Source organism: Sturnira hondurensis, unplaced genomic scaffold (assembly GCF_014824575.4).
Source record: "Sturnira hondurensis isolate 20B ecotype Veracruz unplaced genomic scaffold, ASM1482457v3 Scaffold0006413, whole genome shotgun sequence".
Taxonomy (NCBI): Eukaryota; Metazoa; Chordata; class Mammalia; order Chiroptera; family Phyllostomidae; genus Sturnira; species Sturnira hondurensis.
Window position 1 is genome coordinate 14,165,691 of NW_028079044.1, and position 18,247 is coordinate 14,183,937.

At 38.5% G+C, this 18,247-nt stretch overlaps 1 protein-coding gene across 2 annotated transcripts in view; it reads left to right on the forward strand.

The window, feature by feature from the left end:
- ACTR2 (actin related protein 2) overlaps nt 1-18,247 on the forward strand; it is a 33,554-nt gene that overhangs the window by 12,084 nt on the left and 3,223 nt on the right. For both annotated transcript variants that reach the window (XM_037048055.1, XM_037048056.1), the window contains 6 exons: nt 2,451-2,666; nt 5,474-5,546; nt 7,061-7,197; nt 8,905-9,054; nt 11,812-11,957; nt 15,654-15,786. In XM_037048055.1, coding sequence (XP_036903950.1) covers nt 2,451-2,666; nt 5,474-5,546; nt 7,061-7,197; nt 8,905-9,054; nt 11,812-11,957; nt 15,654-15,786 — 855 coding nt within the window. The remainder of the gene's footprint in view (nt 1-2,450; nt 2,667-5,473; nt 5,547-7,060; nt 7,198-8,904; nt 9,055-11,811; nt 11,958-15,653; nt 15,787-18,247) is intronic.

Below are 18,247 nucleotides of genomic sequence, written 5' to 3' on the forward strand. Positions count from 1 at the left end.
ATGTAAACCATCTAATTATCTAGTGCATTATTACCTTGTTCATAACAAAGATACAGTCTAAAGGAAAGTAAAAAAATTTTGTGTTAAATTATATTTGTTAATGGTTTGTTAATACACCAAAAGTAATATGCTGTATTTTGTTGTGTATAATGCTCACCCATGTTTTTGACCCAAACTTTTGGGGGGGGGGTCATTTTAATGTTTTAATTCAGTTATTTATTTATTTATTTACTCATTTATACTTAGATATTTGTTTTTGTATTATAGAGGAATTTTAGCATTTTTAAACATAATGGTACAAAAGATTTTATGTAACAAATAATTACAAAACACAACTATAGATACAAGGTTTTTCGGGTACTACCCACATATAATGCATACATTTATTTTTCCCTCAAAAATTTTTGTGGGGGAGGACTATGCGTTATACATGACAAAATAGAGTATATACTTGCAGGTTTAGATATCTCCCTTAACATTTTTTAAAGAAGTGTTTAGAATATAGAGCAAGGTTGAAAGAATAAAATCCTGTACCCTCACTTAGATTCTGACATTAATAGTTGCTATACTGATACCACAATTTATCCATCTAGCCACTCATCTGTCTGTCCTGTTTCTTGATGTATTTCAAAGTATCAGTATAATTCTCCCTAGGTAATTCAATATATGTGTCATTAAGTAGATTTCACAAATATAAATTTTCAGTTTTACATTTTTTATCAGATAATTCCAAATAGTTAATATTTAAGAAATTGGAGTAGCCCTGGCTGGCGCAGCTCAGTGATTGGGCCCCAGCCTTGGAACCAAAATGTTGCTGGTTTGGTACACCATCGGGGCGCACGCCTGGCTTGCGGGCCAGGTCCCCAGTTGGGGGTGTACAAGAGGCAACCAAACGATATTTCTCTCACACGTTGATGTTTTTCTCACTTTCACCCTTTCTTCCCTTCTCTCTAAAAATAAATAAGTAAAAATCTTTTTTAAAAATTTAAAGAAAAATTTTAGTATTAAGTTGTGGTAAGTTAACTTTAAGAAGACTAATTGCAACACAGAAGCTTTAGAGAACATTTCTAGCATCTGTTTTAACTTTGTTTCCCCTTTTTGTTGTTGCTTCAGTGGATGTGGCAGACATCTGTTTTTTAAAATAGAGTTCACTGTGGTTTTACCTCTGATCTTTGAAAAGATTGTTACTTTAAAAAAATTTTATTTATTTATCTTTAGAGGGGAAGGGAAAGGGAGAAGGAGAGAAATATCAATGTATGGTTGCCTCTTGTGAGTCCCCTGCTGGGAACTGGCCTGCAACCCAGGCATGTGCCCTGACTGGGAATCGAACCTCAGTCGTGTGGTTCGTAGGTGCGCGCTCAATCCACTGAGCTACACCAACCAGGGCAAAAATTGTTACTTTTGTTTTAAACTCATATATATTTAAACCTCTGTTTTAACTCATCTTACATTAATTTTGTTCTTGTCATTTCCCCATGTTTTAAATTTTTAAGTATTATAGCAAATAGCTGTGTGTCTGATGCTAGTGTTTAAAATTCATCAGTACACATAGAAGTTAGAATTATGTAATGTCTTTATTAGCTGATTTCTAAAAGTTTAAGTTCCAAGACATCGTTAGCCTTATTATACATTCGGAATTTGGCTTTTCAAATGTGGGCCATCTTAAGTATGCTCGTTGGAGACAAGACTTGTGAGTATTCTGCTTTGTGTGTAAATAGCATCGTTTTCTAGTCTTACACTTTAAGATAAAGAATATTGCTCATGAGTTCTAATTTTAAAGAATTGTTTCCCTGTGTTTTATTTTTTTGTATCTCTACAAATTTTTATTCATTTTGGCAAGGCATGTTAAACAAACTTAATTTCAATTCTCATTCAGGCATGTAGGTAGAAGTCTGTGAAATTTATGAGTTAATACAGTACATATATGCATTACTGTAGTGTACTAAAGAATTATCCTTTTTGCTCCTTTCATTACGCTTTATAATAAATATATTCACTTACCATTTTGATGTTTAGTACAAAGGACTGTGCTGCATGCATTGAGCATTTTTCTGCAAGTTGTTTTTTTCCTGATGTGCTTTTTCACATATCACAGGCCTTGTTTTTTTAATATTAAGCAAAAGAGACAAATGAAACCTCATATAAAACCCTGCAAAATATTAATACATGGGGTTTATATTTGTGTTATTGTTCTTTTGAAAACTTATTTATTAAAGGTAAGGTCAATTTATCAATTTAAACCACATGGCACATAAAAATGTATTAAACTTTGCAAGGCATTGCTCTTAAAAGAAGAGATTTTAACTTGTGGAAGGAAATGCTTGGTCTGGAAGTGCCTGAAAGATTAAAATTAATTATTCCCAAGTTTTCGGAATGTGGGACTATGATTTTCTGAAAGTATTTTATGCAAAATTTGACTGGTCTAAAGCCTTGATATTATAATTTTCTAGGATCTTATGGTTGGTGATGAAGCAAGTGAATTACGCTCAATGTTAGAAGTTAACTACCCTATGGAAAATGGCATAGTACGGAACTGGGATGACATGAAACACCTGTGGGACTATACGTTTGGACCAGAGAAACTTAACATAGATACCAGAAACTGTAAAATCTTACTCACAGAACCCCCCATGAACCCAACCAAAAACAGAGAGAAGATTGTAGAGGTAAGTTTTCAGATAGGATATGCATGTGTTTCTTTCCTTTTTCCTGAAAATGTTCTTTCTTTTATCTTACCCTTGTTGTAAAAGATAAAGGGAATAAATTTTAAAAAATTGTTGTTTTCTCCTGGATCCTGTTCACTGAGCACCTGTGTGCTGACCATTATTTCTGAATAGGCTCTGTTCATAACAGTCCTGCTGCCATGGGGCCTGTGTTCTGGCAGGGAAAACAACCCCCCAAAGTGACTTAATTGAGTGGTTTGTTGGAAGATGATAGGTGCTAAAGGGGGTAAAGAGTTGGTTAAAGGAGGCGGGGAGTCAAGGAAGGTTGTGTTTGCACATGGGGTGTGGTAGGTAGGAGCCCTGCTTGAGAAGGTGATGTTTAAACACAGACGGGGAGGGAGTTAACCAGGACGTATGGGAGGAGAGCATTTCAGGCAAAGGGAGGAGTCAGAGTAAAGGTCTTAAAATGAGCACAAGCCTGGCATGGTGTTAAAGAGTCAGCAAGGAAGCCAGTGTGGGAGAGCAGCAGGAGTTGAGGGCAAAGAAGAGACAGGCCCAGATCATCTAGGTTCTTACAGGGACTTAGACTTTTACTTCAAGTAAAATGAAGGGCTCTTAAAGGGAAGGGACGTGTTTCGATTTAGGTTTTTGTGGCTGCTGTGTTGAGAGTTGGTCATAGGAAGGCAAGGGTGGGAGAGAGACCAGTTTGGAGACTTCCAACTACCTAGGCAAAAGATAATCATTGTTAGGATTAGGGGTAATAGCAGTGGAAGTAACGAGAAGTGGCCAAGTGTGAATCTGTTTTGAAGGTAGGGCCAAGAATTTCCTGAGGTATTTGATAGGGGCAAGAGAAGAGATGGCACCAAAGGCTCTGACTTGAGCAGTTGGGGAACAGGTTCCCATCATAAGTTGGTTGGAAAAGACTGAGGTAAGTAGAACAGGATAGGGGTGGGGGCAGAGAGGAATCAGGGGTTCAGTTTTGGACACGTTAGGTCCTCATTAGACATCGACGCAAAAATGTTGTGCGTGTGTGTGTGTGTGCGTGTGACTATATTATTAAGTTCAAGAGAATAACATGAGACTGAGGCTGTAAACTGGGGAGTCATCAGGATATAGTAACGGGCTCACCAAGGAAGTGACCTGGACGGGGATGAGAGGGCTGAGGGCCAGGGGGCAGGAAGTTCCTGAGATAAGCGATTAGAGAGGAAGAAGTCTACATTTTCAGTAGTTTAGGTAAGGAACTTTTCAAGGTTGTCTCATTTTGTCCTATGAGGCCAAAACTTAATAACTTTGTATTTCAGCAGGTTTCAGTTACTACTTAATATAAATATTTTGTATCATTCTATGTCTATGTTTAAATGTTGGTGGAACTTTTTGAAGGGGTTTAGGAGAGATTGTTTTTAGACAAAGTCTGAATTAAAACTCAATTTTTGTATTAAATGTTTTAAAAATGTGAGATCATGGTTTTAGGTACAGATTCCATGTCATTCCTTATGTTCATCTTTTTTTTTCCTTCCAGCTACCCCTAAAAATGTGAAAGATGGGCTTTAGTGTATTAGTTTATATTTTAATTTATTTTACACTTTCTGAATTATTGACAACCACTAATGCTTTGTGATGGATAAGTGGTCACTTATCATTGCTATTTATTTTTAGCAACACATTACAAAATCATTGTGTAGACACAGAAGGCTCTTTCGGAAAGCAACATGATACTAAATGAAAACCACAATGTCTTTCAGATAAAAGGTTAGGGAGATGGCACTGTACCTGGATCCCTTTTACTGACTGTTTGACTGAGATATGTGTGAGGTATATGTGTATAAAGGTGACAAGAATTGGTCTCCCTGCGCTTGAAGGTCTCCCCTTCTTTTGATACCCCTTCATTTTTCCTTGAGAGTGCAAATTTGGCTGTGGCCAATAATGCCCTACTTTAATTTCTTCCAGAATGTTGTTTTGGTATGAAAAATATTTTTAATGATCTTATAAGTAAAACCAAATTGTAACAGACTTTCCAGTCAATGAATGTAAGAAGCCATTTTTATCCCTGTGCAGAGGGATAAAGGATGATGGAAGCGTACCAGTTAGAATATTGGTGACTAACTGATGAGTGTGTGTTTCAGAGTTATAAAATTTAAATTCTGTATATTATAATTGGTCGGTTTAAAATGTCTAAATATGTAGATATTCAGAAGGGTAGTCAGCCCTGCTAGTCAAGGAATGCTCAGTATAGCTGACAGGAGTCCTGTGTGGTGTCCCCAGCCAACCTGTACTACAGGGAGTGAGGCGTGATTCCGACTAGAGCGACCCTAGCAGACTCCTCTTCCCTTCGGTGTAGTGCCGCTGAGAGGGGACCTGCAGCCTGGGCTCCAGTGGGGGGGAGGCTCAGCAGCTGGCAGTTCTGTGTCTGCCAGCATTCAGGGACTTGGTGCATTTATTTTTTGTCTTTGCCCTACTGTTTTTACCTTTTTTTTTTTTTGACTGCCGGAGGTGGTTTGTCTTTGGGTTAAGAGATAATTCCCTTAAGGGACATCAAATGCAGAAAGCTTTCCTTCACTCTAATTAGCCATTAACTAAAACAAAACACTCAAATCTTTGCTGTTGTAGCACTTATGAAATGCTTGGGGACCCAGGATGTATCCAAAAATCTGCCCCTAAGATTGGAGTTCTGTGACCGTGGAAGCTAATAGATGCAAAGAGAACTGGAGAGAATAGAGGACTCTCTTTGGTGTCTTGTATTTTGGCCAAAAACATAGATAATTAAAATATGTACTTGTAAATACCAATATTTTTTTCTTTTGCATTTTTAGGTAATGTTTGAAACGTACCAGTTTTCTGGTGTGTATGTAGCCATCCAAGCAGTTCTGACTTTATATGCTCAAGGTAGGTGAAGTTTAACTTTCAGAGTAATCAATTCAGCAGACGTTTATTTTGTTTTATAGCAAAGAAATGTGGTTTTTCAGTAAGTCATAAATCCCCAAAAAGCACAGTAATTATATATTTATTTAGATATTTTCAGATATTTATTCAAATATTTTTACAATTTTTAAAATTTGTAAAATAATATGTATACATTTTAATTCCTAAGTGTAAAAGGATTTCTCAGTTTTAAAAAAGTAGCAGGTTCCCTCTTTTACATTATTTTGAAGTAAAAATTTTGTACGCAGTGGAGAATGATTGTGGAATTTGCACTCAGAATTGGCAGTTAAAAAAAAAAACGTGTAAAACAGTTCATAGAAAAGCGTGCTTGTGAGGTACACCATAAATGCAAAGAAGGCAGACATTTGGGAGTGCCTTCCTAACTTTTGAGGTACAGATTTAATGGAGAAGGTTACTGTGTTTTCTTGGGACTGCTGTTAGTACTGACTCCCTGTCTATGGGAGATAAACGCTGGCCGCCCTGGCTCCGTGGCTCACTTGACGGGGGCATTGTCCTGTACACCAGAACGGTTGTGGGTTTGATTCCAGGTCAGGGCACATACAGGAGGCAACCGACTGATGTCTGTCTCTGTCTGTCTGTCCCTCTTCCCACCTCCCTCCCCTCTCCACCCCCTCAAATCAATTTTTAAAAACCTATCCATCCTTAGGAGGATTAAAATACAGGCTGTGTAGGGGAGGGCTCTGGTGATGATCTAGTGAGAACTAGGGCTGTCAGCTAGGTGCCGCAAGTCTGTGAGGCCCTGGACATGGACAAGTAACCTCTGGTCTGTCTGGGAAAAGGTAGAGAAACAGATCGGTCTGATTCAGCAAATTAGGGAAGGCTTCTGAAGGAGGTGACACCTATGTCTCAAGCTGTAGTGCTTCAGGAGTGTGCACGACGTACTTAGAAAATACACCTTAATGTTAAATCTGACTGTATACGTGGATTAGTAAAAATCACCTTGTAAAAATATGTACGTAGTGGGTTTTTTAAAGTCATCACATATAGTGATGACTAGTATCAATCAGTATTACATACAGCTACTTAGAAAACACTTAGGGGACTAAGTGTGGTGTGTGCCTTACACTGTTGAGTGTAGAGGATAGGGCAGTGGGTGAGCATGATGCAGGGTCAAGATGGAGAGAAAAAGAATGCTTTTTCTTTCTTAATGCTCAAGCGTTAAGAACTGGTGTTTTTCAGTCCTAGGTCTCAGGGTCTGTTTCTTGCCATTTCCTGGGGTAACACATGATTCGACTAAAAGTGTCACAAGAGACACCTGAGAGAATACTAATTTTAGTGTCTGTAATATTAAGATATTACAACATAAAGAACTTCAAAATAACAAATAAAGAAATACTGGCTCCTAGACCATTACAATTTGTGAAGTTCCTGGTTTGGCTTCTGTACTAGTACTCGGAATTTGCTGGCTTTGGTTTTTCCGATTTGACTTGATTTAAAATGTCACATTTCTTACACAGGTTTACTGACTGGAGTAGTAGTGGACTCTGGAGATGGTGTGACTCACATCTGCCCGGTTTATGAAGGCTTTTCTCTCCCTCACCTCACCAGAAGACTGGATATTGCTGGGAGGGATATTACCAGATATCTTATCAAGGTACGTAAAAGAAAATGTTGTAGACATCAGAATTTTGGCCCTGGCTGGTGTGGCTCAGTGACTGAGCACTGGCCCATGAACCGAAAGGTCTGGTTCGATTTCCCATCAGTGCACAGCCTGGGTTGTAGGCCAGGTCCCCAGTTGGAGGTATGCAAGAGGCAACCAATGGATGTTTCTGTCACACATCCATGCCTCTCTCCCTCTTTTCTCCCTCCCTTCCCCTCTCTTTAAAAAATAAATAAATAAATAAGAAGGGGTGGAGAGGTATTTCAGAGGTGGAAATACCTTAGGCAGCCTTGCTGTAAAAACCTTTCTTTGAACAGATCCATGGGAGTGTAATCTTGGTTGGGTTGGTTGATCTTGTCCTTCCCCACAAAGTGTACCGATAGCAAGTTAATGATACTTGACACACAAAAAAAAACAGGGCCCAGATGTGCCTGACTTTAATATTTAGTAGTTTTCATGGAATGTATCCAGTTTTCAGTGTTTACTGTTTTAGAGTTTACTTCTGGTTGTAATTATACTTTTCTTTAAAACATTGCTGAGGAAAGCATATGAGGCTGCTGTTTGGAGGCCTGTGTGTTTTGTTAATGTTTAAAAAAGTTTGGAGTATTATCTGTACCAGATTTCTGGAGTTAAATGTATCTTCTCTGGGTCAGTGGCTTTCAACCAGCAACCATGCTCCCTTACAGGGACATTTCACAATGTCTGGAGACATTTTTTGGATGTGACAACTGCAGAAATGCGATTAAACATCCTGTAACAAACGGCATCATGCAGTGAGCAGCCCCACAGCAAAGAGCTATACAGTGTCCCGTGTCTCGGGGGCTGCTGTGGAGGAACTGGTGTGTGGTGGCGATGTGCGTGCAGCGCACTGGGTTGCGCTGAGTCTCCACTTTGATATGGGTTCCTTCAGTCTCCAGTTGGAGCAAGTGGAGATGGAGTTAGTGAGAGTTACAATACACTCATTCTGGGCCGAAGCTCTGTCTTAGGGTCACCACCAAAGGAATTTCCAAGCGCGTTCTTCGGAACATAAACACAAAGAATAGAGGATTTGCAGTTTCAGGGTTTTTACATGTAAAGTTCAGTTGTCTTTATGTGCATGTTATAGTTTTTCTTTTCTTTTGAATTTTTGTAACTTTATTTGAGCCAGACTGATAATCTGCCAGGAAACACAATCTCCATGCCCCTGGGGTTGTTTTTTATTTCCTGTCAGCAGGTTGAATTTTCTTACTCATTTGTTTAATACGCTATCACCGATCTAATATGTGTCAGGCATTGAACTATTTCAATGGAAGCTAGGGATAACACTTTCAGGCCTTGGGACATCATGAATATGGTGTTGACTGAGCAAATTGCAAGTAATAAGAATTTAGTACTAAAATAATGCTTATTAATAGACGAATGTTTATCAAAACTATCTAACATAAGTACTCAAACAGTACCCTTTTTGAAAACTACCTTGTTTTTCTCGTTCACTGTTTGTGACCTTTTGATTTTGTTACTCTGAAACTTCTCTGCAAAACTGAAATATAAATTCTTCTGTGGCAGAGTGATGTCCCTGCTTCTGAAACATTCAGTGAGAACTAAAAAGATCCACTATCTATTGCATTTGTTATTGATGTGCCATATTTAGTGAGTAGTAATAGTTTTTGCGGAGTTGAACTCGGTCAGATTAATTGTGAATTTACTATTTTCTTGTGTCAGCTGCTTCTGTTGCGAGGATACGCCTTCAACCATTCTGCAGATTTTGAAACAGTTCGCATGATTAAAGAAAAATTGTGTTACGTGGGGTATAATATTGAGCAAGAGCAGAAACTGGCCTTAGAAACCACAGTATTAGTTGAATCTTACACAGTAAGTATTTCCATATATGTGGTTTTTAAAATGAACAACCATGATTATTGGTGTGTGCTAAAGGAGGTTTTCTTGGAATCCAGTATTTTTGTTTGGGGTTGTTCTAATATGTGTGTGGGTGACATTTAATGTCTTTTTATATTAAGGTTCTATGATTTAATTATTCTAGGACATCATACAATGTGAAATAAAGCAAGAAACAAATTCCTTTTCTACCTTAGAACACAATTAATTACAAGATGGTGTTTGAGATTCTATTACCTGGAACAGCATTTTCAACATGTGTTTTACAGAATGTCATGTCACTGAAATGTTAGTAGGTATTTTACAAAAATTTAAAATGGGGGTTACATTGTCAAGTAAGTTTGGGAGAGAGTCAGTTTTGCTTTACTGCAGGGCTTCTCAGTGCTTTTAATCTGTTACTGTGCGTGACTGGGAATGTAGTTTACCTGTTTCTCAGTCTTCTTAGACTGCACAACTCTTCAGCTTAGTGTTTCATGGGGCTACAGTAAACATTTTCTGGGAAGTGGTCACACTAGAGTAGTATTGCTTTAGTTATTCAGTAGGTGGCAGTCTTTTCCTGGCTTAGTATTTTCTTAATCAGAGCTTGATGAAAACAAATGTGAACTTGAAATTATAACTAATGAGATTGAGAACCTTGTTACATCTTGCACCAGGGGTGTTGATCCTACCTGAATAATGTATTGCTATCTTAAGTCTGTGATATTCATCTGGGTATCAAGTACTTCCAGATCTCATCTTTGACCTATTTATTACTAAAATGAAATTGAGGAATAGACAGTAAAAGCAAATGTTCTTAAACCATTTAATTCATGTAAGCTCTGTATATCACAAATAGGTATGAAATAGTCATTTAAAAATACTTACAAACTTGTGTAAGTTATATTGTTTTATTTTTAAAAGATACTGATCCAAATAGTCAATAATCCAATACTTTGCAACTTAATGGTCTCCAGATTTGCTCTGGGAGGTTCTTTCCTGAAGTTTTCTTGACAGTACCTCTAGATTTACAATTTTTTATCTATTTGACTTTTTTGGAAGTGGCATGAGGCAAAGGATGAGGGAATTAAAACTCTTAAAGACATGTTTTATTCATTTCCTCCTTTCTCAAAGAATTTGAGGTAGGTTATAAATATGTATGCAACAGAAAAGAAGCAGTAAACTGGTAAGTGAAGAGGGGTGTGGGTGACCAAATAAAGAGTAGGGAAGACTTGATGCAAAGAAACGGGACCCATACAGCCTTAACAAGTTCCTAGGGGTAGGTAGTTCCTAGGGTCGGTGGTCCCAATGTGGCCAGTAGCCAGAATGTCCAGAGAAGTCACTCCATAGGAGAGGCTGGAAGTATAAGGCAAAGAGATTTTGCTAAAAACAGTCTTCCATGTGAAATTTTCCCAGCTATCTTGGGTAATTTCATGTGGTTTTTAAACTCACCTGGTGGTTTTATTTTTTAAGGGTAAATGTTTAGATCAGTATCTTTTTTTTTTTTTTAGAAATTTGATAGAATTCATAGAAAGATAATTCTGGAGTTTTAAGAAGTGGTTACTTTGCACATATCTGTAAACAATTACAGCAAACATGAAGTAAATGTTTTACAGAACTTGTTTTGTGTGAGTTTGTTGTATTGGAAAGTCAGTTTTGGAATCTAAATATAGTAACTAATTTTATAAATAAATACACTGTTTGAAATAGTAGTATAAAACTAATATTATCCCATTATCTCAAAAAGAAATGTGTCAGGTGCAGCATATACAACCATGCTTGTTACTTAGGTCATTCCAACGAACTGTGAGGTAGTTTAAGAGAGGGAGTTTTTTAACATTTTCCCTTTAATTAAATATAAACAAAATGTAATGTAGGAGTTTTCTGTGCAAGGTCATATAACAACTTCTGACCTTGTTTCAATCTTACTTGCTTAAAGTTATATCTGTTATTATTTAAAATGTAATAGGACCTAGTAAGTAGGATACAAAGAATTACCCAATAAAAAAGTAGTCTAGATCAGTTTCTTAAACTTTTTTGATCATAAAATATTTTTCAGATTAAATGACTTGACAGAAGTTTCATGTGTGATATGTAAAGTGTTTTGCTAGCAAAATAGTTTCACAGAGTAATTATCCAATGAAAAATTATTTAAAATTTTTAATTGAGCCCTGGCTGGTGTAGCTCAGTGGATTGAGCACGGGCCTGCAAACCAAACAACTGAGGTTTGATTCACATGAACACATGCCTGGGTTGCAGGCCAGTTCTCAGCAGGGGACGCATGAGAGGCAACCATACATTGATGTTTCTGTCCCTCCTTCCCTTCCCTCTAAAGATAAATAAAATCTTTTAAAAAATTTTTAATTGAATGTGTGAAAATATTTATGAAATTATAAATGTGTTAAAATAATAAGAGAGGCAGAAGCAGCATCAACTCCAGGTGTGATCTAAATGCAGTGGTTGATTGATGCTGCCTGTTGTGCTGGTGGCACACCAGTGGGAGGAGCTTCTGCATGCAGATGTTGGTGATTTCTCCAAGAATTCCTGATACCTTGGGGCAAGACATACCATTTCAAAAGGCAGAACAGAGTATGATAGTAAGAACAAGTGTCTAAATGTTTTATTTTACCTTTTTTCAGAAATGTTTTTTGGGAGAGTATGTTGCTAATATGTGTCTAAAAGTACTAGTGCCTCGGAGAACACTGGAAATTTTTTTAATCTTTTGCTGACTAATACCTAGTTCATTTCGGTTTCCAGCTCCCGGATGGCCGCATTATCAAAGTCGGGGGAGAGAGATTTGAAGCACCGGAAGCTTTATTTCAGCCTCACTTGATCAACGTTGAGGGAGTGGGTGTTGCTGAATTGCTTTTCAACACAATCCAGGCGGCTGACATTGACACCAGGTATGCTAGAAATGGTCGTTTCCAAGTTATTCGTGTTTTTGAATAGATAAGGCAAATAATTTCGTTAGGGTGGCAGTCAGTGTTTACCACATTACGTCATTGTGCCTCAGAAACCATTTTAAACTTTTTATTCCAAGATCATTTGAAACTTAAATAAAAGTTGCTAGAATAATAAAGAGAACTCACACATACTCTTTATTCTTTTCCTGTTTTACCCCAATCTTCTATGTGATTTAGTGTCCCCTCTCTTTCTTCTTGAGCTGTTTGAGAGTAGGATGAATGTGAAAATCCTCTTTACTCCTTAATTCTCTTTGTAGTTTCTAAGAATCAAAATACTCCCTTATATAGCCACAATGTAGTTGTCCAGTACAGGAGATTGATTACCGGTAACATTTTTATCTACCTTCCAAAACTGAAAAGTTTTGTCCACTGTCCTAATAATGTCCTTCATACAGTGTTTTTCTTTTCTCCAGGAAAGGATCAAATCGAGCATAACACATGGTACTAATTGGCTCTTAATCACCTTTTACCCACTACCAGGCCTCAGTTGTTCATAACGTTGATGTCTTTGCAGAGTGCCGGCCAATTATTTTAGAGAATTTTTCTCAATTTGGGTTTAAATGATTTCTCATGGTTAGATTCAGGTTATGCATTTTGGGCAAAAATGGTGCTTATGTGATGTGTCCCTCTGAGGGTGTCACATCCAGATGTGCTATGTGTTCCTTATTGGAAATGTTAGTGTTAAGCTCTTAGTGAAGTTTCCTCTTTGCTCCACTGTGTAGTGGTCGTCCTTGTCCTTTCCTGATTTGTAAGTAATTTTTGGGAGAAGACATTGAGATTTTTTAAATCTTCTGTTCCTCTCCAAGCTCTGCCCTCGACCTCTTTTAGCATTTATTGGTGATTCTTGCCTAATTCTGTTTTTATTGTGATTTTTGCAAGAAGGTGATTTTCTAATTTCATCATTCCTCCTATATTTATTAGTTGGCCATTCTAGCAAAAGGAAGTGCTTTTCCTTCTCCCTTGTTTTGTTTATTATCAATGTGGATTCATGATTTTTTCTGGTGGATTATAATTTATTATACTGTATTTTGCTGCTCAACTTGTTCCTTAGTTCACCAGTCAGAGCCCCTTAAGGGAGGCTTTATGTTCTTTGATGTATGTGCCTCCATCGTTTGTTGGAACATTCTGTTTTGGGACACAGGATATTCCTGGCTCGTGTTTAATTTTGTTCTTCTAATAGGTAGGCATTAACAGTATAGTCAAAACTACATTAAAAAGTCTATGTGGAAGCCCTGGCTGGTATAGCTCAGTGGATTGAGCGCGGACCTATGAACCAAAGGATTGTGGTTCGATTCCCAGTCAGGGCACATGCGTGGGTTGCAGGCCAGTTCCCGGCGAGGGACACACAAGAGGCAACCATATGTTGATATTTCTCTCCCTCTTTCCTTCCTTGTCCCTCTGGAGATAAATAAATAAAATCTCTAAAAAAAGAGCACTTCCTTTAAAAAAAAAAGTCTCTGTCACTGTCAGCCTGTTCTCTATTTCACTACAAAATAAAAATAAAATTAAAAAAAAAGTATGTGAAGTAGCACTCTCCCCACCCCCTCCCTGTCTTCCACCCTAGTCCTCTCCTCCCTTACGTAAGTGATTGGTCTCGATCTCGATAGTTTCAGATTTATCCTTTCTGTGGTTCTTATTTTCTCTTACATGAGAGGTAGTACACTATAAATACTCTTGCCCTTTGCCTTTTTTTTTTGCTTACTATATCCTAAACATCCTATACCATGCCCTAGAGTTGGTCCTCATTCTTTTTTCTTGTTGTATTTATTCTTTTCCTTTTCCAGTGTATACATACCATGGTTTAGTCAATGAATCTTAGTTGTGTAGGTAGATTCCAATATTTGTGTTGACAAATAACGCTGCAAATAATAATCTTGTGCACACTGTATTTTTGTAGCATTGGGCATGTATAGTCTGAAAATAATTCGGGGGGGGGGGGTTGGGGGCCGAGGGGATAAGTGCAGGCATTTTCGTTATTGCTCATCATTCCCACCAGTGACATCACAGGCGCCTGTGTCCCCACAGCTTGTTCAGTTTATCAACCTCTTTACTTGCATGCCGGTCTGGTGAGTGAGAAATGACAGCTCAGTGTCGTTTTCATTTGCATCTCTCTTGAGAGTGAAGCGGAACATAATTTTTCTATGTTTAGGACCATTTTTATATCTTATCTAGTGAATTACCTGTTCATGGTTTTTGCCTGTTCTTCTTTAGAATTTTCGTAATTATTTTCCCTCAGTTTTTAAGTTATTTTTATATTAGCTCTGTGTTAACTGTCACGGATATATTCTCCTAATTTACTGCTTATCTCTTGCTTATGGTGTTTTTAGCCATACAGAAATTTGTTTTTATTCAGTTGTATAAAAAGATATATATTATTTCTTTTATTGCATCTAGAGTTTGAGTCATAGTTAGAAAGCCCTCCTCTACACGCAGGTTATTGAGGAATTCACTCAGAAGCGTTTGTAAAGTGTTTGCTTACTCGTTTGTTTAACCCTGAATTAAATACCCACCTAATTTTTGTGGGATGGCTGGGGAGCAGGGTAACATGGGAAATTAATAAAAATAGCTATTGGCCCATGAGGTAAATCTGTAAATCTAATGGAAGATAAAACATCTAATCTAGACATCGTAATTATGGTAAATTTTCATAATAGGAAGTAGATGCTTTTGTCCTTTGATTTAATGATCATTGATAGCAAAATTGCATTTAAAAGTGGATTCCTGTTTAGGAATTAGGCATTCCTAAAACCCTGGAGTTGAGTCCAGTACCCTCTGCACAGACCCAGCATTGGCAAGGAACACAGCTCAAGATCATGTCTTTGTGTTCTCCTGACTGAGACTGGGCATGCAAGTGCCAGTGGGCACATACCACATGTGGCTGTATTTCACCTGCTTGGGTTATGCTACACTCGAGTGCCTACTCCTGCAATTAAAAACAAAAACACTGTTCTTCTAGAAGCTAGAAAGAATTACAGCAGCCTGAGCCACTGAAAAACAGAAGCCAGCGTGAATGAAGCCAAAATAGACGTGGCTCCTGAATTTTACTGGGAGAAGAGGTCCTGGGGCCCTCACTCAGATGATATTACTTCTGCTACGTATGCAGTTATTTTAGATTGGATTATTTGATATTATAACCAACAGCAGATTTAAGGAAAGAAGAGAGGATTTGCTAAAGGAAGCTAACACACCAATCTAACCAAAAGTAACAGCAGTAGCCTCAAGGTAAAGGGACAAAGGGGGAAACTGCAAAGGGCAGATGGAGAAATTGAAAAGCAAGAGATGGAAACAGTAGAGTGCGGTTGTTAAACAGCGCATGTGAGAGGCTCCGGGGAAGTACTGTGATAGCACCGTTTGTAATACACACTGTGGTCATTATTAAAAGACTCAACTACATTTGCAAGAAATTGGGTCATGCTTTAGAAGTATTTTCATCAAAATTATAACCTCTATTTTATGTGAAAAGAGCATCTGTTATAAAATAACAATAGTAATTGCAAACATGAAGCTCTGTGATTTACATCTTGAATTCTATTTACTTCTGCTGGCAACCCCCTGGGCTGCCCTGAATAACAAGAACTCAGAGATACTGTTTTTCTGATCCGAATCCCCAAGTGAGTACCTATTGTGTCTTTCTAGATCTGAGTTCTATAAGCACATTGTGCTTTCTGGAGGGTCTACTATGTACCCTGGGCTGCCATCACGGTTGGAACGAGAACTGAAACAGCTTTACTTAGAACGAGTTTTGAAGGGCGATGTGGAAAAACTTTCTGTAAGTATCAGTCAATAATCCAACTGTTAACAAAACTTTAAAATCCTGTAAAGTAGCTTTTGAATCTTGACAGCCACCAGAGGGCGCGAAAGGTCTTTCTAAACAAATTTCTAATGCAGCCAAGTACAGCCTTGAAGAGAGGAAGAAGTAAATGGTTCAGGGTCATAAGCTGTGTCCCCAAATGGTCATACTCTGGTCACCTGGGTATTCATGGATGGAAACGACTAGGTCCAGATCCAAACATTCTAGATGGTTTGACCAGTAACCTAGAATTGAGGAGTCTCTAAACCTGGGGGAAGAACTTGCTGTGCTGTGGAGGAATAAGTGAGGGTAGGGGTTTCTTTTTACATTTAATTAGCCTTCAGTGCTACTCTTGGACTATCTCATATTTCTGATTCTCGGTTATTTTCTAGCTATTACTTGCATGTGTCTTATCTCCCCAGGTTATAAAATAAATATATGTCTCCATATATTTGGAGGCATAATTAAAATATGTCTCCAGTTTTTTTGCATCTCCATCAACTATCACAGCTCCTGAAACCAATTTTTCGTGGTAGTTGTTGATGTGTAGAGCAGAAAGAAAATTTTAAACTAGTATGTAATCATCAGTGGTTGTTTGACATTGATTTTTTTTTCTTATAAACTGAACTATGAAGTTAACTCTATACTGTGCTCTCAACCAACAGCCATTTCTCTGAACTAACCTCAGGGGTTTGTCTCATTGACTTCGATCAGTTGTGTTAAGTAACGAGATTACACAGTAAAGGAACACACATCGGAGACACTAATTTACATTTCTCACATGCGACTCTGAACTGACGAAGTGAAATTGAATATGAGCGCACACACATTGAACAAATTAAAAGACTGAAAAGGAGCCATATTGTCTAAGTACTTCACTCGTCTGATTTTATTGAGTTATAAATATAATTTAAAATCAGTTTCAGGTGATCATTTATTTATTCAGCATATGAATAAATAAAGGGTAGGGCAAAAGTAGGTTTACAGTTGTGAGTATGTGAAACACAGAGTTTATCCTCACATCATTATTAATTATTTCCCACATGAACGACTAAACAATCCTACTTTTGTCCTTTAGCCCCATCCTGTATTTGTTGAACTCCTGGGAGCCAAACACTGGCCTAGATGCTGAGATAAACAAAAGAGTGGTAAACAAAAACTAAATCCCTGCTTATGAAGAATAATATCAGTAGTAATGAGCCCTGAGAAGTAAAGTTAAAGGTTGGGGTTGGAAAGTGGAAGGAGTTGGGGAGATGGTGTGTTCCTTAATATGGAGTAAAGCAGGGAAGTCGTCTCTGGTGAGAGAACTTCTGAGCAGAGACCTGAGTGGGGTAAGGAAGTGAGCCACGGGACTATCTGGGGGAAGAACCTTCTAAGCAAGTGCGAAAGCCCAAAGTTGGTGGAAGTTGGTGGGAGCGGGCGAGTAGGGCTGGAGCCCTGTGAGCAGTGAGAAGGCCAGAGTGGGGGTCAGAAAGGCAGTTGGGATGCAGGTTTCTTTCAGCCACAGTAGGCTTTGGCTTTACTGAAATAGAAAGACCTGGATTTTGAGCTAAGATTCAAGACAGGATTTGTTTTTAAAGGGTTGGTAAGTCTGGTTTGAATTGGCTATTGAGGAGGGGGAGAGAGGTTAAGAGGCTCTGAGAGGAGGAAGGAGGTGGTAGAATAGGGGAGACGGAGTGAAATGAAATGTGGAGAGTGGAAGAGAGAGGAGAAATACAGGGTCTGGCTTGAGTATGGTTGGTAGGGCAATAAAATGGGTGTAATAATTAATAGTTTAAATGTGAACATTTCACCTAAAATGTCATATGATGCGCTTGAGTGTGACATTATTATGTTACAGAATTACATGCTTATGATTTTGTTTTAAAATAGAGCGCATTATTTGTGCCAGACCCTGTATAATGGGATTGCTGAGCAGACTAAGGGGTTCAGTTGAAGCGGTACATTTGAAGTAAGATGATGAGTTTCTCTCCTGTGGTGTTCAGGTGCTTTAGGGCAGGTGCGAGCAGAGAGCTGATCACCTGAATTGCAGTGTTGTCAAGCGAGTGTGAGGGGGAGAGGACAAAATCAGCAAGGATAATGGCAGGAATGATGGAGAGGGCACACACAGTCGAGCTGTGAGAGCAGGTGTGAGGGGGAACCCCCTGGATGAGTTGGGCCAGGAGCGCGGGTGGGAGTAGCCTGAGTCAGAGGGGCTGTGGAATTGTAGGGAGGGGGAGAGGAAAGCAGCAGTGACGAGGAAGAACTCCCGGTACCAAACCTCCAGGGGCAGGAAGGTATTGCGAGAGAAGCAGCAGCCAGCTGAGAAAGCTTCAAGGGCGACAGTGTCTTCAGGGCAGCCCGAGCATCCCTTAGAGCAGGAGTGGCCAAACGACAGCCCTGTGCCACACCAGCTGTCTTGTAGTAGTCTTTTGGGAACACAGCCTGGACTGTTCTTTTG